The sequence below is a fragment of the Bos mutus genome, chromosome 15, assembly GCF_027580195.1.
Source record: "Bos mutus isolate GX-2022 chromosome 15, NWIPB_WYAK_1.1, whole genome shotgun sequence".
Classification (NCBI taxonomy): domain Eukaryota; kingdom Metazoa; phylum Chordata; class Mammalia; order Artiodactyla; family Bovidae; genus Bos; species Bos mutus.
The window spans coordinates 45,393,126-45,419,308 of NC_091631.1; the positions used below are offsets into that span (position 1 = coordinate 45,393,126).

The following is a 26,183-nucleotide window of genomic DNA, read 5'->3' on the forward strand; positions in this document are numbered from 1 at the left end:
TAGTATGCTCCAGATCAGCCTTATCCTGACAAAGATGGAAAAAAATCATTATTTTAGGAAAAAAGAGTTGGGGGAGGGGATGAATTAACCGTTCTCTTAGCTAAGTTACTTACACTTCCGCAATCTCACTTCTGGGTATCTAACCAAAGGAACTGAAAGCAGGGTCTTGAAGAGAGACCTTCACTCTTGTGTTCACTGCAGCACTCTTCACAAAGCCAAGACCCAGAAGCGACCTAAATGCCCACTGACAGGGGAAGAGGACATGGCATATACACACAGGGGAATACTATTCAGCCTTTAAAAAGACTAGTGTATTTAGACTGCTTATATTAATTAATGTTCAATTGGCTGAAGCAAAATGACTTGGCCAAGCTCAAAATCAAATGGCAGGGAAATACACTCCAGTCACCAAGAAGCCATGGCAAGAGAGGTGAAGAACTGAGAACAATGATCTGTTCTCCTCCAGGCTGAGTGACCTCTTCTGTTCCTCTATTGCAGGCCAATTTCTTCCCGTTACTCTACAGAAGACTCTAGAATGTGAGCTCCACTTGGCCAGATTCATGTCTCTTTGTCCACTATAAAATTTCCAGTATGCATATCCTGTCTGTTTAGTTGGCTGCTGTCTTCCTAATACTTAGAACAACACCTGATACATAGTAGACAATAAATATGACTGGCTGCCCCAAATAGGGTCTTCAGCCTTGCAAGTTACATGATTTTCAGAGTCCAGCACTCCTGAACCTGCTTCTGCAGAAAGCACCATTTTAAAATATCACTGTAATTGATACAAGCGTTAATTTTTAGTAAATTCTTCAAACTGTGTACCATTAAAAAAAAAGAAGTTTTAACATTGCTCACTTAAAAAAAAACTATTTGTTATAATTTACAGATTTAGGAAGTTTTCAAACATATCGAAGTACTATGAAAATATGCACCACTTCATAATGTTACAATAGCAAGAAGCATCAATAAGGCAGGTTCAAGGCAGAAATGGAAGTAGAAAATAACCTGGACATCCCGAGCCTCCCCCTGATGTATCCTTTTTCTCCCTCTGTAACCTGGCCACTCTGAATGGCACTCTTCTGTTCAGACACCCAAGGTTCCTGTGCTCCCCCTTTTAAAATGTGCCCTCAGGAAAAGAGAATGTGAATTTACACACTGACGTTAAACATGACAGTAACTTGGAGTATTACTCTAATAGGCTTATTTGCATCTTTAACCTTAAACTTTAAGAGATAACAGAAGTAGAATTTTTAGCACTGGCTAGCAGGTAGGAGTGATTACATAGGTGCCTTTGAAATCTCACGTTAAAGTCATATTCCACTTGGCGGACAGGTCACCACCAAAGACATACAAATATACATAAAGCAAACCTACCAACTAGAGTTTAATCGATAAGATTTTAATTTCATAGTTCAATTCTTTTTGGCAGGGTACTTTCAACACTAAAATTACCCCCAAACTGGAAATTATGTATCTCTTACAAACAGCACAGGAAAACCCTGTGTTTTATCAGCAAAAATCATTCAAGGAAAGAATACAAAAGGCAAGACTAATGCTTTAAAGATTAAAAATTTAAAAGATTCTACAATAGACTGAGAAGAAGGTATACCAGAAGAGAGGCTTAAACAGCTGGCTTTTTCATTCATAACTGCTATTTTCTGAAAATCTACTAAAAGTCCACTTTCAGTAACTGAAACAATACAAACTGGGTACTTCCTATAAGTGTACCTGGTTGATTCCCAGAATACGTCTCATTAGGAAGCACTATACTGAATGATACAGTGTGAGAGGAAAATCACGTACAACAGTCTGTAAACAACCAGAAGTTATGAAACTTCCTCAGTCTTAACTTTAAAAATCTGAGGTCACTCAAGAAAATCATTTTCTGAAATTAAACCAGAGAATTCTGCTAATGTGCTTTCATCAGAATGTTAGCATTTTCATCTTCATACGTAAAACACTGGAAAAAAACTGAACTGTAACAAAGCTAAACTAGTAGTTGCTTTTGATTGTTACTAACAACCTAGCATGGAATCAATACAATTAAAATGGACAGAAAGGTTTGCATATTGTGGCAAACACCATGAACTGGGTATACTCAAAAGCCATTCCTATCTCCCTTCTCTCTTGCCTTTCTCTCCTGGAGAGGCCAGAAAGAAAAAAAGTACTTGATTTCAAATACCTGCAATTAGGGACAGACATAAGACATGGTTCTGGCCAGGGAGGGCTATCTTTTCCAAATAAAAAGTAAAGTTTTGTTAAGAGAAAGCCCCTTGGCCTCTTTCTCTTTTTTCTTCCATGAATGTGGAAGAAAGGACCAGAGATATTATAGTCCCTTTAACCAAAAGACAACAATAATGAACACAAAGGTCTACCCGGCAGATCACGTAGAGATAAAGGGAGTCAGGGTCCCTGAGCCACCTTATCAGGGCTGGACTGCACACCTCTGGACTTCTTATTGCATAAAATACATACAAGTTAACAGATTAAGCTACTGTAGTAGGGTTTTCTACTAGTGCAGCTGAATGCACTTGCAGTAGATATGAATACAAAATTCTGAGTAAAAATCAAATTGAGTTATGAAGAAAATCCTCAGTGACCCCTCAAATATTCTAAAAAGGACCTCTATGATAATTTTGTTTTCTTTACCTGAAGACAAATACTATACAACCAACACACACACACCAAAAAAAAGGAGGGGAGGGAGATGATGTTTGATGGTAGTGAAAATATTTCAGTGCCAAACAAAAATGAGATAAGGCTGGAGGAGAAGGGCATGAGTATAATACCAAACAATTATGGTGTAATATTTCCTATTTGTCAATTTCAACAGTCAGCGAGTCCATTTCTTGGGCAGAGGATTCTAATAGTTTTTAAGTCTGAATCTTCAAACTTGGGAAGCCTTCCTCCAGGTTACCAGCAAGAGTCTTATCAACTTCACGGAGGATTTTGAGAAAGTCTTCCACCTGTGAGTTAAACAAAAGAAATCAAATAAAAATAAGTACAGGAAAAGATACCTTAAAAACATACTGACTATTGTCTATAAAAACGCTCTACCTATGTTTTCGAAACAGTCCAGTGGAAAAGAAATGTTAACAGATCAGATGACAAGAACAGTACTTCCTGGATAGTCCTCTGAAACACCAAGGCAATGCCTAGCCCTTATCATTTTGTTTACTTTTATTCATCTTTGGTTGTGCTGGGACTTCGTTGCTGTGTGAGGGCTTTCTCCAGCTGCGGCGAGCAGGGGTCTCTCACTGCAGTGGCTTCTCTTGTTGTGGAGCATGTTGGCTCTTTGCGCACAAGCTCGGCAGCTGCGGCATGTGGTTCTAGGGCGTTCAGGCTCAGCAGTTATGGCTCACGGGCTCTAGAGGACAGGCTCCGTAGCTGCAGCACATGGCTCAGTTGCTCTGAGGCATATGGAATCTCCCAGACTAGGGTTCGAACCCATGTCCCCTGCATTGTCAGGTGGATTCTTATCCAACTGGTCCACAAGGGAAGTCCCCTCGTTTATTTTTAAACTAATATTTCTCCTCCTACTGATTGCCCTTGAGGGTCCATTACCAGAGTTATATTATCATCCTCCTTTCTGACCCACTCCCTCACTCCCACATTCCACATTCCATTTTTCTAAAAAAAAATTATTTTGAAATTGCCTCTAATGGTAGCAAATCCGATGTAATTTGAATATGCAGATGACACCACCCTTATGGCAGAAAGTGAAGAGGAACTAAAAAGCCTCTTGATGAAAGTCAAAGTGGAGAGTGAAAAACTTGGCTTAAAGCTCAACATTCAGAAAACGAAGATCATGGCATCTGGTCCCATCACTTCATGGGAAATAGATGGGGAAACAGTGGAAACAGTGTCAGACTTTATTTTTCTGGGCTCCAAAATCATTGCAGATGGTGACTGTAGCCATGAAATTAGAAGACGCTTACTCCTTGGAAGGAAAGTTATGACCAACCTAGATAGCATACTGAAAAGCAGAGACATTACTTTGCCAACAAAGGTCCGTCTAGTCAAGGCTATGGTTTTTCCTGTGGTCATGTATGGATGTGAGAGTTGGACTGTGAAGAAGGCTGAGGGCCGAAGAATTGATGCTTTTGAACTGTGGTGTTGGAGAAGACTCTTGACAGTCCCTTGGACTGCAAGGAGATCCAACCAGTCCATTCTGAAGGAGATCAGCCCTGGGATTTCTTTGGAAGGAATGATGCTGAAGCTGAAACTCCAGTACTTTGGCCACCTCATGCGAAGGGTTGACTCATTGGAAAAGACTCTGATGCTGGGAGGGATTGGGGGCAAGAGGAGAAGGGGACGACAGAGGATGAGATGGCTGGATGGCATCACCGACTCGATGGACGTGAGTCTGAGTGAACTCCAGGAGTTGGTGATGCACAGGGAGGCCTGGTGTGCTGTGATTCATGGGGTCGCAAAGAGTCAGACACGACTGAGCGACTGATCTGATCTGATAAAAACCTATTGACTATACCTAAGAATCTTATTTTTAATTAGTATATATGCTACAACAGAAAAGGATACTATAAATTCAGTGTTGATTCCTTTGTTACTCAGGCTAGTGCCATGAATTATCCAGCAGTCATCTATCCGACAAAGGCACTGAGTCATGTGTAGTATATGCACTACCTTTTTTCACAAAGGCCTCAGAGATCAAGTGCTTATTACTTAAAACATTTTACAGAGTAATCCCCTGAAACTCGGCCACCTATACATTTACTTATACTCACCACAGGGCTATAGAAAGGAAGAAGATTTTCAAATGCACAGGAACACTTCTGTTTGCTTAACTGGCCCTCCTTTAGTCCCTGAGTTATAGTCTCCTAAAACAAATAAACAAAAAGATCTGTTATCAAAAAACCAAAAATTTCTACAGCCACATCTGGCGAATAAACACAAGTCAGTTTATCCAGTTCCCCACTGATCCTATAGGCACTTCAAATGTTCCAAACTGAACCCGCCATCATCCCTCCTGGTCTAACCCAAACATGTGCTCCACTGAAGGCACCACCACCCACCAGGCCTGCTGCACAAACCAAAAATGTAGGGGAGCGCCAAGACGTCCTCCTCTGCGGCCAGTCCCTCCAGCTAAGGGTTTAGTTCTACTCTACTAAATCTCTCCATCTCACCCCTGCTCTCCATCCACTCTTCCACTGCCTAAGCTCTCACTCTTTCTCCTTGAAGATTACCAGCCACAAGAGCCTGTTGGTTGGTCTCCTGTCTTGCAGCTTCAACTCATTCTAATCCTCTACTACTTCTGGAGTAACCTTTCTAAACAGGTCATATCACTTGATGCTTAAAAAAAAAACTCTAGTAGTTCCCCAGTTTCCTCAAGATTAAGTCCAAATTTCATTAAGTATGGCATATCAGAATTTTCAAGACATATCCCTGGTTTATTCTCAGCCCACTTTCTTCCTATATTCTTATCACATAAAAATTAAGTAACACCTACATCCCTCCCTCCAAAAAAACAAAATCAACAACAAACAATGGGAAAAATACTTGTAACAAATATGCAAAAGATATAGAATTACCCAAGGAGTTCATACAAAAATCAAGATGGATAAGTTTATAAAGCAGGAAACACAAATAATATACAAATATATGGAAAGATATTCAATCTAATAATAAAAAATTATTAAGGCTTTGGTTTTTCCAGTGGTCATGTATGGATGTGAGAGTTGGACTGTGAAGAAGGCTGAGCACTGAAGAATTGATGCTTTTGAACTGTGGTGTTGGAGAAGACTCTTGAGAGTCCCTTGGACTGCAAGGAGATCCAACCAGTCCATTCTGAAGGAGATCAGCCCTGGGATTTCTTTGGAAGGAATGATGCTGAAGCTGAAACTCCAGTACTTTGGCCACCTCATGCGAAGGGTTGACTCATTGGAAAAGACCCTGATGCTGGGAGGGATTGGGGCCAGGAGGAAGAGGGGATGACAGAGGATGAGATGGCTGGATGACATTACTGACTCGACGGACGTGAGTTTGAGTGAACTCCGGGAGATGGTGATGGACAGGGAGGCCTGGCGTGCTGCTATTCATGGGGTGGCAAAAGAGTCAGACACGACTGAGCGACTGAACTGAACTGAGAAAGAATATGCTCAAAGAAAGAATATGCTAACAATCCTGCACATATTCAGGAAGAATACTTCTTAAGACAAGTTCACAGTAAATTTTGAAAACCGAGTTTTTGGCAAATTGAGTATTAAACAAACTGGTTCTCAGTGAAAAGTTTTTCAGTGTATTGATGTAGAGTCAGGAAAAGTGCTTATAATGTTAAGTGAAAAGAACGGCCTCCAAAAATTGTATAACTGGTGAGAAGTATATGAAAAGCACATAAATAAATACACCAATTTACATCAGCTGTTAGTTTGAGTATAAACTTATGTTTTTTCTTTCTCTATTTCCCCAAATTTATGTAAAATTAAAAAATAAAAACACTAACAATAAAATTTGAGAGCAGAAAGCAATCCATACTTTCTTTTCCTGAAGAAAACATTTTATACTTTTCTCTTACCTTTGTTAACACTTGGAAAATATTAGAAAGAAATTCACATGAAATATCCTTCAAGATTTTCAAGTGGAAATCCTCTTGGGTTAAATCAGACTTTTTAGTTTCTTCTGTGTTAGACTCCACTGAGTTCTCTGGTTTCTTCTGACAATGTTCCATATTTTGTAAGACACGAATCAGGCTGTCTATTAGAGGAAGATCCACTGTACAAACAAATCAAGGGGCAAGGAATCAGCCAGTTAAATTTGGTTACCATTCATTCATTCCTGCACATGTACTGAACACCTACGAATACGAGACACCATGGTATTTTAGGTACTGTAGATATGGCGGTAAACAAGATTGTCAAGGCCTCAGACATCAAGAGGTTTACGTTTTTATACTCTCAAATAAGCAAATGAATAAAACAGATTGAGAAAGAAACCCAAAATGATGAAAAAGAACAGATATCAAAAATATAATTCAGGAACTGCCTACCCCCCCACATTTAAGTTTGTAGTTTGAAAATACCAGGGAAATGGATAAAAAATAGTCAACATGGAGATATATGCTTTAAGTTATTAGATTTTTAAGGATTTTTTTAAAAATGGGGGGCATTATAATTGTATTTTGAGACAGTTATAAAGGAAATGGATAAAAAATAGTCAACGTGGAGATACATGCTTTATTAGATTTTAAGGATTTTTTTAAAAATGAGGGGCATTATAACTGTATTTTGAGAGTTATAAAGTTATTAACCTTACTAAATCTCAGATATACTCACAAAACAAAGTTAATAAATCATATACTGAAGTATTTCAATATAAATGTACATAATGAAAAATATGACAATATGCAGATCAAACATAACTATCAACACATTTAAATGGTTTAACTCATTTACTGAGAAGAAATCAACACATCTAAAGCAAAGTATTCAGAAAGGTTGAAAAAAATAATATAGACAAAGGTATTAGAGGCAAATGCAAACAAACAAAAGGAAAACAGGGGATATGAACTTTATATCTGATTTAAAAGGATTTAAGCAAAAAAAATAAGTATTATGGGAAACAAAGATGGGCAATTTATAATGAATGTCTATATACTGAACAATATGCCATCAACATTCATTAAACTACAAATAATGAAAAGAAAAGGACAAACATATTGGCAGTAAAAGATATTAATTTTCCCTCTTTTCATAGCAAATCAAGTCAAAAGAAGTAACTAAGGTTTATGGAAGACCTAATAAGCATAACAGCTGACAACTCCAACATTTACAGTCCAGCTCAGGCCTTTCTTCTCCACTCCAGACTCAAGACTGTCAGCTCAACTGCTCCAGCTGGACATGGAGTCGACATCTCAACCTTACCAGGTTTAAAAACCAGTCTTTTCTACCTTGCTGCTGCTGCTGCTAAGTCAGTCACTTCAGTCGTGCCTGACGCTGTGAGACCCCATAGACGGCAGCCCACCAGGCTCCCCCGACCCTGGGATTCTCCAGGCAAGAACACTGGAGTGGGCTGCCATTTCCTTCTCCAATGCATGAAAGTGAAAAGTGAAAGTGAAGTCGCTCAGTCGTGTCCGACCCTCAGCGACCCTATGGACTGCAGCCTTCCAGGCTCCTCCGTCCATGGGATTTTCCAGGCAAGAGTACTGGAGTGGGGTGCCATGTCTACCTTAGTAAATGGCAATTTTTTTACACAAAAATGCCAGACAGAGCTTGACTTTTCTCATGCTTCTCATTCTACGAGTTGGCAAATCTTGTTGGCACTATTTAAAAATGATCAGAATCTGACTATTTTTCCCCACCACCTCCCCATTACCACCTCAATCAAGTTATACCATCTCTTGCCTCAAGTTCACAGCAGCCTCCTAACTAGTCTCCCTTTTGCCCCCACAGAAAGCCTGTTAAAGTCTGCTCACGTCTGTCCATTCTCTGCTTAAAACTCCCACAGTTCCCTAACTCATTCAGAGCAAAAGGCAAAATCAGGCCCTCCCCACCCAACCCCCATTATCTCTCTGGCCCCAGGTGCTATTTCTCTTTCTCATGTGGTCATCACCCCAAGCGTATACAGCTTCACTGCTCTTCTTCAAATATACCAGGCATACTTCTAATTTGGGGCTTTTACACTTGCTGTTGTCTGGAATGCTTTCTGCCCAAGTATTCACATGACTCACTTCATTACCTCTCTCACATTTGTACTTGATGTCATCTCCTCAGTCACATAACTTATCCATAAATGCAAAAAAGACACTTGAAAAAGAACAAAGCTACTGGAGGTGATGGAATTCCAGTTGAGCTCTTTCAAATCCTGAAAGATGATGCTGTTAAAGTGCTGCACTCAATATGCCAGCAAATCTGGAAAACTCACCAGTGGCCACAGGACTGGAAAAGGTCAGTTTTCATTCCAATCCCAAAGAAAGGCAATGCCAAAGAATGCTCGAACTACCACACAATTGCACTCATCTCACACACTAATAAAGTAATGCTCAAAATTCTCCAAGCTAGGCTTCAGCAACATGTGAACCATGAACTTCCAGATGTTCAAGCTGGTTTTAGAAAAGGCAGAGGAACCAGAAATCAAATTGCCAACATCCGCTGGATCATGGAAAAAGGAAGAGAGTTCCAGAAAAACATCTATTTCTGCTTTATTGACTATGCCAAAGCCTTTGACTGTGTGGATCACAATCAACTGTGGAAAATTCTGAAAGAGATGGGAATATCAGACCGCCTGACCTGCCTCTTGAGAAATCTGTATGCAGGTCAGGAAGCAACAGTTAGAACTGGACATGGAACAACAGACTGGTTCCAAATAGGAAAAGGAGTACGTCAAGGCTGTATATTGTCACCCTGCTTATTGAACTTATATGCAGAGTACATCATGAGAAACGCTGGACTGGAAGAAGCACAAGCTGGAATCAAGATTGCCGGGAGAAATATCAATCACCTCAGATATGCAGATGACACCACCCTTATGGCAGAAAGTGAAGAGGAACTAAAAACCCTCTTGATGAAAGTGAAAGTGGAGAGTGAAAAAGTTGGCTTAAAGCTCAACATTCAGAAAACGAAGATCATGGCATCTGGTCCCATCATTTCATGGGAAATAGATGGGGAAACAGTGGAAACAGTGTCAGACTTTATTTTTCTGGGCTCCAAAATCACTGCAGATGGTGAATGCAGCCATGAAATTAAAAGACGCTTACTCCTTGGAAGGAAGGTTATGACCAACCTAGATAGCATATTCAAAAGCAGAGACATTACTTTGCCAACAAAGGTCCGTCTAGTTAAGGCTATGGTTTTTCCTGTGGTCATGTATGGATGTGAGAGTTGGACAGTGAAGAAAGCTGAGCGCCAAAGAATTAATGCTTTTGAACTGTGGTGTTGGAGAAGACTCTTGAGAGTCCCTTGGACTGCAAGGAGATCCAACCAGTCCATCCTAAAGGAGATCAGTCCTGGGTGTTCATCGGAAGGACTGATGTTGAAGCTGAAACTCCAATACTTTGGCCACCTCATGTGAAGAGTTGACTCATTGGAAAAGACCCTAATGATGGGAAGGATTGGGGGCAGGAGGAGAAGGGGACGACAGAGGATGAGATGGCTGGATGGCATCACCGACTCGATGGACATGGGTTTGGGTAGACTCCGGGAGTTGGTGATGGACAGGGAGGGCTGGGGCTGCAATTCATGGGGTCACAAAGAGTCGGACACAACTGAGTGACTGAACTGAACTGAACCGAACTGAATAAAATAGAAATAGATTAGTATCTCCTCAAATGGTACAACATAAATAGCTTAAGCCTAAAACAGCATCATGATTAATGAAGCTCTAGAATCATGGCGGATTAAAGTGAGGAAAAAGGTAAAGATCACCATTATTACATAACCCCAGAGGTACAAGGCAATCCATTAAATAATAAAGAGGCAGAAAAGTGAAAAAACATATCTAGGTTAAACTAAAAGGAGTGTCAGGTAAAGTCCAAAATTACCACTGGAACAACCACTAAAAACAGTAAGAGAATTCAGCAAGAGAAGGAAATGGCAACGCACTCCAGTATTCTTGCCTGAGATATCCCAAGAACAGAGAAGCCTGGCGGGCTACAGTCCATGAGTTCACAAACAGCTGACATGACTTAGTGACTAAGCAACAGACGCAAAATTAATACATAGAAACCCAACACACACATACACACAGAAGTTGCTCAGTCGTGTCCAACTCTTTGCGACCCCACGGATTGTAGCCCACCAGGCTCCTCGGTCTGTGGGATTTTCCAGGCATGAATACTGGAGTGGGTTGCTGTTTCCTTCTCCAAGAAACCCAACAGTCCTCATATTTTCCAACAGTAATCAGTGGAAGATACCACAGACAATAGCAACACACAAAATATTCACAAATAAACCTAATAAGAAATATGAAGATCTGTATGAAAAAAATCATAAAACATTACTGAGAGACATAAGACTTAAACAAATGGAAAAGCACATGTTCTCAGATAGTCTATAAATTTAACATCTCAATCAAAAAAGTCAAGAAGACGTTTGGTTCTGTTTTGTTTGGAACTTGTCAATCTAATTCAGTGTTTAAAAAAAAGAATAATAGTCAAAAACATACTGAAATATTAGAATGAAGGAGGACTAGCCCTACTAGGTATCAAAACATAAAGTCTTAATAATTAAAACAGTATTGCTATGGATACATGAATAGAGCAACAGAAATGAATCAAGTACATATGGCAATATAAAACGCAGGAACAGTGAACTTTCAAATCCGTGTGGGTAAACTGGTCTATTCACTCAGCAATGCTGAGGCAGCTGGGCAGCCATCTGGAAAAAACGTGAAACCACATCTCACATGTAACAGCAGAATAATTCTAGATGGGTCATGGATTTAATTGTATTAGTCATAAAAAATTATTCTGTGAAAGACCATGTGTTTGCAGAGGAAAATATTCATTTTTACTTCTCAATGAAAAAAGCTGCCTAAAAAACAAGAAAAAAAAAAGTATGGATGTGAGTGTATAGTAGTTATCTCTGAATGGTCAGATTACAAGCACTAGATTTCCTTTTATAAATTTAAAATTTTTTTGTACTGAGCATGTGGTATTTTTTTATTCAAGGGAATAAAAGCACCAAAAAAATGGAAGAAAGGAATAAAAGGAACAACAAACACATCTGATGAACCAGAATTTAACTTAGTGAGCTAAAATTATACTTGCCTTTTCCTATCTTTAGGTACTCTTGTTCAGTCTGTGAAGCGTAGATGGCAGACAACACTGAGAAAACAGAGGCCAGCACTGTTTTCTGTTCCTGCAGTATGATGGGCGGATCATCAGACTGGCAGAATTCGTGGCACACCAGGTCAAAAAGTAAATTCCAAGTGTCTTTCCCAGTATCTGGACACTGTACTTGATAAAGATGATGAAGAAAGTAACAATTAAAAAACAGAAAACAATTAAACGAATACCTATTGTGCTCCCCCATTCAACATCTTACCAATTGCTTGAATTCCATCGTCTACTGTGGTGAGCAGCTGTAAGATATGCATGTAAACATCAAGCCCTTCTGGATTTTCAGAGCTAAATACAAAAAGCAAAAGCATTAAATCAACTCTCAGTCTGTGGAATTGTGACCATTCATTTATTCAGTAAATATTTATCATGGTACTAGGCACTGCCCTACATGCTAAGGATAAAAAAGGGAACAGGACAAAGTCCTTACATTCTAATGGAGGAAACAGTCAAAAAACAAATATTATGTAGTACAATCAACACACACTGGGCAAGAAGTAAAAATTCGATTTGACCTTGGCCCATGAAAGTAACAATGCAGAAACCTACCAGGTGACAGATACTTCACCATGCTGGTTTACTTGAATCATCAGACAAAAAGTGACTGAGACTTCTACAGAATGAACTGTAAGGCCCACTGCACCCAGCACTGACAATAACGATGTTCTTAAAACTTCATAGGATCATCTTACCAGCCGAGCTGAGAACACTAAAACCTGGTAAGTATAATTTTTGTGATAAACAGTCTGGATTCCTAAACTCACAGGCTTAGTTCTTCAACCACACAATTAAGTGAAAAGATAGTGAACAACTAAAAGATGGTTCATAAGTACCTACAGCTTGCAGGCACTATGTTAGAGGCTGGGAAAACAGATACATACACGACACCCTTACCTTCATGAAATTTACTGTCTAAAAGCAAAGACGATAATTACAGGGATAATAAATAACAGTAAAGTGATATGAATGTAACACTAGAAGATATCCAAGTAGCAGACTTAATTTAGTTTGGAGAGTCAGGGAATGTATCCTAAGAGAAACAGTTTGCCCTGAAAGGGGCAAAGAAATGTTGGAGGCAGAGACAACATGGTGTGCAATGGCTTGGAGTCACAATGGCTTGGTTCAGTTGAAGGAAATTTCCTATAGCTGAAACAGAGGACAGGAATAAGGATGGAGAAGCACTGTATAGGGCCTTTTAAGCCAGAAAAATCTGGACCTCATTCAAAGGAAGGCAACTGAAGAGTCTGAAGCATCAAAGTGAGATGATTAGTGTATGTTCTAAAAAGACAGCTCTATAGTCTCGGCCTGGAAAAGCGAGCCTTGAGGCTGGGAACTCAGGTTAAGAGAATGGTGCAGCTGTCCAGCTGTGCAACTGTCCATTGTAGCCTGGCAGGGGCACAAAGTTCCAGAAAAGTCAGGAAAAGACACTTCCCTGGTGGTCCAGTAGTTAAGAATTTGCCTTGCAATGTGGAAGATGCAGGTTCAATCCCCAGGCGGTTCAATGCCCACATGCCAAGGGGCAACTAAGCCTGGTGCACCGCAACGAGTGAGTCTGTGTGGCGCAAACAAAGATCCTGCATGCCACAACTAAGGCCTGCTGAAGCCAAATAAATAAGTGTTTTTAAAAAGTTAGGAACAAGGCTTGGAGGTTGACTGGCCATGGGAAAGGGGTGGGAGAGGGAAATGTCAGTAATGGCTTCCACATTTCTCCCACATTATCCAAATGGAATAATGATTACCTCATTTATTGAGATTGAGAATACTGAAGAAGCAGGTCTGGGGGGAAATGATGAGTTTTATGCTCACCTGGATAAAGGACATAAAATTTAAAGGTTTTATTGTCGATTATTTGGAATTCCCTGGCAGTCCAGTTGTTAAAACTCTGCACTGTCACTGCTGAAGGCCCAGGTTCAATTCCTGGTCAGGGAACTAAGATCCTACAAGCCACAGGGAGTAGCCAAAAAAAAGTAGGGCATAAAGCATTAACAGTGAGTTGACCAGCAGGCAGATCAATTTATAAATTAATTTTCTAGTGACTAGCAAAAAACAGTTTCAGTGATCTACAAGATCTAGTAATCACTCTTAGGAAGATACCAGAGCCCAAAAGGCAGTCACTTATCCGAGACTGGCACATATATGGAAGGAGCAAGAAAACAAATGATACCTGACACTAAATGAAGAAGGTGTCACATGGCCAGTAAAAAATAAAGCACAAAGAAAATCTTTTCCATTTGATATAAAATTATACAAAACTGCAGAAGATTTTACCCTACTTCTAAGTAATATTACGGAGAAGGCAATGGCAACCCACTCCAGTACTCTTGCCTGGAAAATCCCATGGACGGAGGAGCCTGGAAGGCTGCAGTCCATGGGGTCGCTAAGAGTCAGACAGGACTGAGCGACTTCACTTTCACTTTTCACTTTCATGCATTGGAGAAGGTAATGGTAACCCACTCCAGTGTTCTTGCCTGGAGAATCCCAGGGACAGGGGAGCCTGGTGGGCTGCTGTCTATGGGGTCGCACAGAGTCGGACACGACTGAAGCGACTTAGCAGCAAGTAATATTAGTATCAGAACAGGTATTTTGCAACCATTATGATTCTTGCAAAGAGCAAATACACTGTCACCAATATTAGTAGTGAATCAAACCTGTCAAAGATCAGCTATGTGCTACTCATCCCGCCGAAAGGAAACTAAGAAGACATATGTAAGGATGCTTCTAGCAACGGGGTTTTCCCAGAACATTTTGCACAGAAGAGGTCACCTACCGCACTTGTTTGGCAGCTTCAAGAACACATGGCACAATTCGAAACACTGGCTGCTGTTCAGAATCTTCCTGGGGTTGGTCCAGAGCCTGAACAGCCCCACTTTTAATCCATTCCAACATTAGCTTCTCATCCAAATCAAACAGCTTGTCCACAACCTCCCCAACCTTTACCAGCAAGTCAACTGCAGAGAATAAAAGCAACATTGAAATAAGAAACAAAATTTTTAAAGCAGTAAGTCTAATCAAAATTCCTAAAACTATGTCAAGAAAGCTAAATCCTATCAAAGCATTACTTATTCCAAGCGCAATCTGTTTACTACCTTCGTTTAAATTTGCTTGTGTTCCTTCATTTTCAAGTGGGAGATTTATCAGTATCTTGAGAGCTTAAGAAGAAAGTTTATATCTTGAACTGAAATAGTTTCTCACCTAACACTTAGTTTTTAAGTGACCTCTAGAAATAGTTATGTGGTTTCCTAAAAATTAAATATAATTTTAAAGATTTTTTTTCTAGATTACATGGTGACTTACCATTTGTTGAACTTGACATGATAAAGCAAATACTATCATAAATAGCTGGATTTTCTCGAATTCTTTCAACCCAGACACTGGCCACTTCTGTCTGGGAAAGGCAAGTAAGCAACAACCTACGTGAAAAATGTAAGCTTAATAGCTATCTTTCAAAACAGTAAAGAAAATTCAAGAGGGAAAGGGCAACTCTATTCTCCTGGGTCCCCTTATGGGTAAGTATAGAGAATCTATAAAAACAAGAAAGCATACCTGCTTGTTTCCAGCAGAGTAGGAGGGTCTGAATCATACAAACAGTGCAGCAATACCTGGCTACAAAAACAAAAAATGGTAACCCAAAATGCCTCACTTCTCTCATTTCAAATATCACAACAGAATGTTTAACTTTTTAAACGTTTTAAATGTGAAAATATGGCTTACAAACATAAAAACCAGGAAGACACAAATCTACACTTGGGCAACAATTATAAAGCAAGACATAGAACAGAGCTGCATCTCTGTAGCCACTCTGTGTCTCTTACGAATCACAGTTCTCCTTCCCACCTAGAAATGACTACTATCCTGACTTTTCCAGCAATCATTTTCCTGGTTTACCCTATAGTTCATTTATATATTTTGGTTTTGAACTTTATATGAAAGAAATGATATTGTATGTACTCTTTTGCATCTGAGCTCTTCTGCCCAACACCATCTCTTTACAATCTACCCATCTTGTTCCTGTAGCTGCAGATTCACTGCTGTGGAGCATTTCATTGAATGAATATAAAACAATTTGTTTTTCCAGCCTACTACTGATGAACATTTGGGTTGATTCCAATTTGGGGCTATTTCAAGCAATAGTCATAATACTTCTTGTATGACTATCCTGATTTGTGTGTGCAATTTCTCTTACCATATACCTATAAGCGGCATCACTGGGTCACAGTGCATCTTCTAATTTGACTAAGTAATGCCCAAGTGTCCCAAAGTGGCTGAAGAAATGTATATCTCATCAGCAATGTACACTGTTCCATATTAAGATAAATATTTAATTAAATTTATAAAACTTGTCAATATTACTCATTCAGATTTTTACTAGGTATCAGTTCAGTTCAGTTCAGTTGGTCAGTCACGTCCTACTCTTTGTGACCCCATGAATCGCAGCACACCAGGCCTCCCTGTCCATCACGAACTCCTGGAGTTCACCCAAACTCATCCAGCCATCTCATCCTCTGTCATCCCCTTCTCCTCCTGCCCCCAATCCCTCCCAGCATCAGGGTCTTTTCCAATGAGTCAACTCTTCTCATGAGGTGGCCAAAGTACTGGAGTTTCAGCCTCAGCATCATTCCTTCCAAAGAACACCCAGGGCTGATCTCCTTCAGAATGGACTGGTTGGATCTCCTTGCAGTCCAAGGGACTCTCAAGAGTCTTCTCCAACACCACACTTCAAAAGCATCAATTCTTCGGCGCTCAGCTTTCTTCACAGTCCAACTCTCACATCCATACATGACCACTGGAAAAACCATAGCCTTGACTAGACGGACCTTTGTTGGCAAAATAATGTCTCTGCTTTTCAGTATGCTATCTAGGTTGGTCATAACCTTCCTTCCAAGGAGTAAGTGTCTTTTAATTTCATGGCTGCAGTCACCTTAGAATCCTTCAATTTGGAATAATTCCTCAGTCTGTCCTTGACTTTCAGGACCTTGTAGTTCAAAAGCATCAATTCTTCAGCGCTCAGCTTTCTTCACAGTCCAACTCTCACATCCATACATGACCACTGGAAAAACCATAGCCTTGACTAGACAGACCTTTGTTGGCAAAATAATAGGTATCACTAGACACCAAACATAATCCTGAATCGTTTATTCCATGAATGATTACAAGTTATGGAAGAATAAATACCTTAAACTAGGATCTTAAAGTCCTTCCACACCTAGAAGAGGTAATAACCTCAAGTACCCCCGGTACTTGAATCCTGTGATAAGCCCTACAGCTTTTCCTGAAAATAACCTAGAACAGTTTTCTTAACCTACTGTAGGCACATATTTCTTTAAGATTCTGATTAACAGAATTAGAAGAGACCTATCCTCTAAGCAGAAGTATGAGAGCCTTTGAATCACAGGGGCAACCCTGTATCCTCTAGTCTGTTGGCAAGCCATTTCACCCACCATCTAAGTCAAAATTCTCAGGGTGACTATGGTCAACAAGTCTTGTTGTTTTAGACTCCAGCTCTGCACCTCTGGATTCCCTGAGCCTGAACTGTTTTGTATTCTGGTCAGGTGCTCCATCGCCAAGCTCTGCCCCACTGGTTCTTATCCCATGTGGGTGACTATTCGGGCCGCTTTGCAACCAATGCTGAAAACAGACTTAAATTCTGAATCGTGTCCACAAGTAGTATGGAAGCCCTCAGATACCATCATCAACACAGAGTGAAGTCCTAGAGCATGCTCACCAGGAGAAAGGAAGTACTACATTCCACGTTTCCCTCTCTCTTATGTATAAGGATTTCCTTAGGGATATGAAATATGAATCTATCTTTTAAAAACATACTTATTATGTAGTAAAACTTACCCAAGATTTTTATCACTGCTGATGGACACACATATCTCCTGGAAACAGGCCATATTACCTAATATTCCCACACAGATTTCCTGCCAAATCAAATTTCACATGTCACAATGGCTCTAAGGTGAAAGACATATATACAAAAATAACAACTTGAAAAAAAAAAAACTTTCACTGAGCCAAGTTTGGGGAGAGAAAAAGGGAAGCAGCACAGGGGAGCATACTGCCTGTACCTAATTTGACAACTGTCCAGTAGTATTTGAGAGAAGATGAAAAACACATGAAAAAGAAAGATCAAAGGCAGGCAGGAGTTCGTGGAAGAAGAAATCTTACGGATGAACTGAGTCATAATTGATTGATAGGATTTGAATGTACAAACAAGACAGACATTCAAATGAGAGGGAAAGCGTCAGCCAAGGCAGGAAGGAACAATGCAAGAGAGTGAACAAAGGCTAACAGAAAGCTGCCTGTATTAGCACACAGCTACTGGGTCAGACAAAAAGTCCGTTCAGGTTTTTCCACGACATCGTACACAAACAAACTTTTTGGCCAACCCAGTATTAGTAGCACATGGTGGGAGGAGAGTGTGAGATAAATCCAGCAGATAGAAAGGATCAGGATTAAGGGCCCTAAATGTCATGTTGAAGAGTTTAGACTTAATCTGAGTTATCTGAAGTCATGAAGGTCCTCAAGAAGGTGGTCAACATACTGTAATATTTTAGGAAAATTATTTTGGCAGCAAAATGTGTAACACATGATAGTGAAAAATTTTTTAAAGAAGCTAACTTGACTAGTAACAGCTAATACTTATTTAGCACTTACTATTCCCAGGCACTACCCTAAGCACTTTTCATGTACCATTTCATATAATAATTTATGAGGTATGTACCATCATTATCCCCATTTTTCAGATGAGGAAATCAAAACACAGAGAAGTTAAACAACTTGCCCAAGATCTCCTACTAGAAAACAACAAAATTCTGGAGGCTAAGCATTTAACCACTATCTCACACTGCATCTCTGAAATCAAGGTGAAGGAAGATGAGGGTGGCAATGGCAGGTATAGAAATGGATCAAGTGGAGAAAGACTCAAGTGAAACCAGAATAATATGATGGGAGGAAAGAGAAGCAACTGAACATAACTCGTAGGTTTCAAGTTGTTTTATTTCTCTAGTAGGACAGATTGGTTCCATTGACAAAAACAATTAGAAAAGAAAGCACAGGAAAGAACACAATGAATTCAGTTAGGATAGTGCTTCCAAACTTGCTAGAAAATAAAAATCACTCAGGGAATGTACTGAAAATACCAATTTCCATGTCCCATCTCAGATCTATTGAATCAGAATCCCCAGAGTAGGGTGTGGGAAGTTGTTTATCAAGCACATCATGTGATTTTGAAAACTGGATAAGTGCAACAAGCACTGAGTTTGAACATACACAATTCTGGATTGGAAAATGCAGCATGCAAGCAGACAGTGCTTGATAAAAGGTCAGAGACAGAACACCAGAAATCAGAAGGGAGGCATCCCACAAACACAGATTTGCCACTTAAAGAAAGGTGTCGAGTAGATGAACTCACCAAGTAAGTGAATAAAAAGAGGACAAAGGATCTGATGTACACCTTAAAAGAAGCATGTAGGAAGAAATTAAAAAGGCAAAACAAGTAACAGAGAAGTGACTGGAGAGGTCAGAGACCAGGAGAGTGGGGTGGCACCAAAGTTAAATGAGTAAAGAGCTTCAATAAAATGTGGGTGGTCAAATGTAGGGAAAGCGGTAAACAAAACAGGGGCAGAAGAGCAGCACACACCTTGCCCTTAAAAACTAGAGGGAATAACTGAACTTCCAACCAAACACCCAGTTTTCCAGCCTCAGCTACTCACTGGAATAACCAGGGGGGACTTTAAAAGCTGTCTGGAGCCTCACATTTGGTGAGACTGTTTGATCTGGGAATGGCCTGACCTGCAATTTGTAAGAAGCTTCCTAGGACAAAGCTTCTCAAAATTTGGGCCCTCGTCCTGGTCACAACCTGCCTAACATTACTTGGAAACTTGTCAGAACTCTTTAATCCTACCCAAAACTACTGGATCAGACCCTGGGGGTGGACCCAATAATCACTGATTCTGGGACACGCTGCAGTTGGGAAGCAAACATTTTAGGTGATTCTAACATGTGTCAAAGGCTGAGAATCACTGCCATGAACATGCTATGGTTCAGAGACATATATAATTAATAACAGGACTAACTCCTAAAAGAAGCAATTCTTATTTTCTTAAAATAAAATAAGCTTATTTTCTTTAAGTACTAAGTACCTAAATTTGAAAAAGCTAGGAGAAAGTTATGCAACTGTCAAATCTTTATATTAATATAACAACCTAAGGAAAAAGTGGTTCATTGCTTCAAGAGGTCCTAACTCAGGTGGTGCATTATATGAAATAAAATTTTAAGCCAACATTCAATTTGTAAAAATATACTATAGAATTCTCCACTTCCTTCATAATTTCAAAGAAAGAGAGACGATACAGTACAGCAGTTACTTGGAAGTCAGGCAGGTTAGGCTCAAATCCCAGCTCCATTCTTTCTTAGTTGTATAACCCCAGACCAACTTCTTAACCTGAGACTTGGTTCTTTTATTTACAAAGAAGAGATAAATGCTTGCCTCACAGATAGTAAAATGAAAATACTCAGTAAATAGCAGTCATTCATAATTATAATTACTTAATATTTACGAATCAGCCATAACATACACAGCACAGGGCAACCTAAATGGCACTAAAGCACAGAAGACAGTGAGAAGTACAGAACTGTTTTGGTGCGTTTACTATCATCACTGGTCACTGAGAGATTACTTATTGGGGAAGTCTTGGAAGAAAAGTACCACCTTGGAAAACAGATGTGAATATTGAGAGGAGATGGAAGGCACACAGAGGGAGGCCCGGAGAAGGTGATGATCACAGTAGCTCCTGAGGTGAGGAGCAGACAGGCCATGCTAAATCAGAAGATGACCTGGAGGGCAGATTTTATGCAAGAAAGAAAATCAGATTCAAATTATGGAAAGTACTGAGCTATGGCTGTGTTTAGAATTAAGGTTTTTTTAAGCAACGGAGGATTTTATGACTTAAAAAAAAAGGCAATAAACTGAGAAGCAGGTAGTCCAGGCATTGGTCCCTGTTCTGCCACATATAAGCAGCATAATGATAGCTATGACTATCTATAGTGTCTACAGCTGTTAAATCTAAGTATTGATCTCCCTGGTCCAGCCCAAATCTAAAATTCTATGACTGTAATAATTGTAAACAGCACATTACTTGGTACCTGATAATGTTCAATAAACATATGCAGAGTGATAAACATCTGCAGACTGATCTGTAGCCACTTCAGAACAGTAAAGTGAGAAAAATGAAAGACTAGCCAGCACTCTTAGGCCACTGCTCCAAAGAGGCAGCTTTAGAAAGGTACATACTTACTCTTAATCGAGGACATTTGGATTTGGCCAGTACTCCCATAAATATGTCAGGAGCATTAAATTCTTGGAGAAACAAAGCCACATCCTGAAAATAAAAGTGATAATTAACTTGGATGCTGAATATTCCTCCTTAAATCCAATAGCTTAGGCAACCTTTAAAAAAGTGAATTTCATATACACTTCTTTTCAGGCACAAGGTAAAAAATGCATAAGGCTAGGAATTGTGTCCATAGACAAAAGTAACATTAGAGCACTGTGGTATACGGTCTCAAGGCAATGGAACAATTCCACAGGCAAATCTGAAGTGACTGTGATATTCCAGAGGACCGTCCTCCTTTCTCTGCCTTGGATGCAGTTATTTTAGTGATCTTTCTACCCACCAGGAATTCTCATTAATTCATTCAAACACATTGCTGATTCCAGGTATCATGCTAGAACATGGGAGAAGGGGGAAAAAAGTAAGTCATGATTTTTTTCTTCTAAGAACTTAACACCTTACAGAGAAAAGAGATAAAAGCTCCTATTGGGTCATGCCCAAAATGAGAACTTTTGTTTTCAAAATCCTCAACAGAAAAAATTCTTATCACAGCGTAATTTCAACAGCTTCACATGTTCAGCCGAGTCTCCCAGGGCCTAAAGGGACACATCACACAGGTGAATGAACTGGGGGTGGACATGTGGCCCAACCTCACTAGAAATGTGAACCCCAAAACTAAATCAATTAGCTGTGGAGATTTTCATTGTAAAATACTGAAATAAAATTAAGCTTCTGGCTGCCTATTGCCTTGGATATTCACCAAACCTATGGCGTGTATTCGCAATAGTTTAACTTAGAACACATGCTAAGTGGCTCAAATGAAAAATGCCCTTGAAAGCACCCTCAAAGAGAAAGGCAGTAATCCTTCAAAGCAGCTGAAACTGTGGTAACCTGCATGACTGCTGGCTAGGAGAGAAATACTATACTTATTCAGAGATCATGGTCAGACAGAACAATATTTTCAAGGATATACTACAAGCTGAAAGTCATAGCACCAGATGCTCTCCACCCTAAGTGATCAAGCTGTCTGTCAAGTGGGCATCTCTCTGCAGCATGCAGGGATTTACTTATTTAATGACAGTTAATGACTCCTAGAGTAGCACAAGGTAGCCCAATATCAATGCCAATAATAGTAATAGCAATGAACATTTATTGAACAAGCAGTAAATTCCACTGAAGTGGTTTGCACACTATCTCATGTAATTCTGAAAACAATCTTAAGAAGTAGTCACAATCATTACACTAATAAGCAAACTCAGGTTTTAAAAGGTTAAGTAACCTGCCCAAGGTTATACAAAAAGTAGGAGAAGAGAGTCAGAATTTGAAATCTGATCAAGCCCATGCTCTTAGCCAGCATGCCATCCTAACTCTAACTCTTAGGTATTCATCCACTCATTCGGTCCTCATAAAATATTTACTGAAAAATTCAAATAATAGGCACTGTTTTGAACTCTGGAGACATACTAGGGATAAGGTCTCAGTCCCATCTAGTTTTCCTTCTAGAGGGATAAACAAATAATAAACATACAAACGACTAATCTATTAATACATAAATTCTAAGTACTATAAAGAAGATAACAAGATGGTATGTGCTAGAAACCAAGGTAAGGGGGCCTACTCTAGATATATCAGAGACAGTATCTCTGAAGAAGTGATGTTAAGCTTTTAAGACAAGGAACTTAAATCCATCAGAAGAAACAGGCTCAAAACAATCACTGAATAACAAGAATGAACAGGTTCCACGAGAGCAGAGGAGAGGAATCCTGCCTGGAGTGTCTGGGGAGACATCATAGGAGAGGTGACATCTGAGCTGGGCCATGAAAGATGGGGAAGATTTTGTGGGGTGGAGGACATTCCGTGCCGGAAGCTGCATGAGCAGAGCATGAGCGCATGAGAATGCAGGAAGCGCCTGGAAGCCTCTGGCCCTGCTCAAACACCGAGTCGCAGGGGATAAGGCTGGGATGAGCTTCACTGGAAGGACTCTATGCCAGAGAATCAGTAAGCAGCTCTGTTCTCCAGAGGCGCTTCAAGAACCACCACAAGAGGACAAAGGGAAGACCAAGAGCATGACCCTCCCTCCACCCATGATCTCAAACAGTAGCTCTATTTCACCTTTTTACATCTGAGGTTTTCACACTAATATTTCACTTGAAAATGAGTTTTTTTTCTTTAAAAAAATGTTTTCAAACCAAAGCTTCTTAACAATTGGAGGACAAACAGAGAAGACCTGAACAACACTTTCAACCAACCTGATCAAACTGACATTTACAGGACACTCCACCCAGCAACAGGAGTATACACATTCTTTTTAAGAGAACATGGAACATTTACCAAGACAGATCAAATACTGGGCCATAAAATGAGTCTCAATACATTTAACAAAAGTCAGAGTGTTCACTAACCACAGTAATAGAAAGATATCTGAAAAATCCCCAAATATTTGAAACCTAAACAATGTACTGCTAACTCATTAACCAAAAAAAATTAAGGAAAATTAGAAAGTATTAATTGAACTAAATGCAGTGAAACGCAACATATCAGAAGCTGTCCAACAGTTCTGAAGCAATATTTAGAGGAATAGTTATAGTGTTAAATGCCTATATTAAAAAGAATGATCTCAAATCAACAACCTCAGCTTCGTCCTTAAGAAATTATACAAAGAACAGCATATTAAACCAGAGTAAGCAGAAGAAAGGAAATAATAAAAGATCAAAGTGGAAATCAATGAAGCAGAAAATAGTAAAGCAACAAAGAATAATCTGTGAGGATTAAGGAACCATCACCACAGATACTAAAAGAATAATAACATACAACTACACCAATAAATTCAATAACTTGGATGAAGTGGATTAACTTCCTGAAGAACACAAACTACCAAAGCAACCAGAACAGCCCTGTATCTATGAAAGAAACTGAATTTTCAGTCTTCCCACAACATACTAACAACCACTAAATGGTGAGTTTTATGGTAATGATTTGTATCTCAATAAAACTCATTTTTTAAAAAAAAAGTAACATATATATATACACCAAACAAAAAACAAAATTTTCCCACAAAGAAAACTCCAATATCAGATGGCTTCACTGGTGAATTTCACCAAATATTTAAGGAAGCATCAACAGTAATTGTACACAAACTCTTCCTGAAATTCGAAGAGGAAAAACTTCCCATCTCATTCTGTGAGGACAGCATTACCTTGGTACCAAATCAGACAATGAAAAGAAACGAATCTCTCTCATAAATATACATGAAATTTCTAAACTACATTTTGGTAACTTGAAAATCAATCAATGTAGTTCATATTCACAAACCAAAAATAAAAACCACATGACCAACTCAACAGATTTAGTGAAAGCATGACAAAATCCAGAGACTTAAGGACTGAACCATTCACCATCTCCTTACTCAACAGTCTTTTCAGTTTCATTTCCAATCCCATACCTCATCCATGGACATATCCCATACTCTGCAAATTTCATTCTCCATTTCTTCATCAAGCTCCATCTGCTGCTCCTCGTCATCCGAGCTGGATTTGGCATTTTCAGGGCTAACCATCTTCAGAAACAGAAAGGAAGGAGATGAATAAAGGCTGTCCATAGCACTCCTCCAGTAATATTATCCCATAATCATTTAGAAGTCACAAAGATTAGTATCCTCAAAGTATCTTCTTTTGCAAGAAGCTTATTTAAAAAAACTAGTACCTGGAGCACCTTGGGGAAATACTGCTGCTAGGCACTGGGGTAGAAATATAAAGGTAAGTAAGACTTAACCACTTACTTCCAAGTAGTTTAGGATCCAGTGGGGAAAAGACATAAACTGATAATCACAACAGAAAAGGTAAGTGATTCAACTGAATTGTGGACAGAGTCATGAAAACAAAACGATGGATCAGTGACCTATGTCTGGAAGAAGTTTTCCCAAACTTCTCTTAGGAAGGGATACTGAAGCAAAATCTGCGGGGAAACCGGAGTTTGTCATCCTGAAGAAGAAGAGGAGACAGAGAAAAGTACAAGAGTTCAGAGTTAAGAAAAGGCCTAGCATGTGTGGGGAATGATGAGCAGTTTAGCGTGCCATGGGCAGATAAATCTGGAAAAGCTGCAAAGAGCCCTGGCTTTCAGTCTAAGAAATACGAGTTTTCCACTGTAGGCAACGCTAACTATGAGGAACTCCCATGGACATTTTTTTTTTTTTTAGATTATTCGGGCAGCTGTGCAGAAGATGGACTAGGGAGGACAGTGATTGAAAGTAGAGGGAAAAGTTAGGGAAACGTGAGAAGAACGTTCTCATTTATTGAGGTTCCTATAAGGCAAACTACGGTAAGCATTCTCTGGCTATCATAATCTTATTCAATCTACACAGTAACTCTATAAACAATAATACAAATACTACCCCACTTTATAGAAACTAGGAAAGAAGTCGGTTACGTGACTTGCCCAAAGTCACGGAGGGCAAACCGCGCTTTTGACATCAGAGCTGCACGAAGCCCAAATAACCATTTATTCTACTACAGCTAAAGTCCTCGAAACATAAATTACGACCTGGGCTTCAGAAACGACAGCGGCAATGGGAGCAAAAACCCACTGCATCACATGCATTGCATGTAAGCAATGCATTTTCATGGTCACATATATTTGGAAATTTTGTAAAAATAAAACATTCTAACCAAAAGCATTCCAGCATCCCTGCCATTACACTTCCCCTTTGTATTGAGGGGCACAAAGAGTGGCGCCCGGCAGTTTTGGGGTCCGCGGGTAGACAGCCTGGAGGCCAGGGGTGAGGCCGGAGGGGTCGTCGAAGGGACGGCGGCTCCCGGGGCAGGAGGGGGCTGCCCGAGGCGGGGCGGCCGCCTGGGGAGAGTAGGGGGAGCCCACGCGAGGCGCGCGTTTCCGCACCTGGATGAGCCCGCTGAGGACGCCGAAGAGCCAGTGCTTGCTGTAGACCGTGCTACCTATGCAGTCCCCCCCGGCCGCGGCCTCCTCGTCCTCGTCCCGACTCGGCGGCGGTGGCGACGGGTTGCGGTCCATGATTCGGCCGCCTCTGGCGCGCGAGAGCT

At 40.0% G+C, this 26,183-nt stretch overlaps 1 protein-coding gene across 1 annotated transcript; it reads right to left on the reverse strand.

Moving 5' to 3' along the window:
- Positions 1-1,381: 1,381 nt before the first annotated feature.
- On the reverse strand, positions 1,382-26,183 carry SAAL1 (serum amyloid A like 1). The gene is made up of 12 exons (XM_005896768.3): positions 26,023-26,183; positions 24,572-24,685; positions 21,094-21,177; positions 17,636-17,715; positions 15,338-15,397; positions 15,089-15,204; positions 14,562-14,742; positions 12,000-12,082; positions 11,723-11,911; positions 6,536-6,732; positions 4,749-4,841; positions 1,382-2,969 (listed from the first exon to the last, which is right to left on the reverse strand). Exons 1-12 carry the CDS (start codon positions 26,152-26,154, stop codon positions 2,877-2,879), a joined length of 1,422 nt encoding a protein of 473 aa, XP_005896830.1. The 5' UTR covers positions 26,155-26,183; the 3' UTR covers positions 1,382-2,876.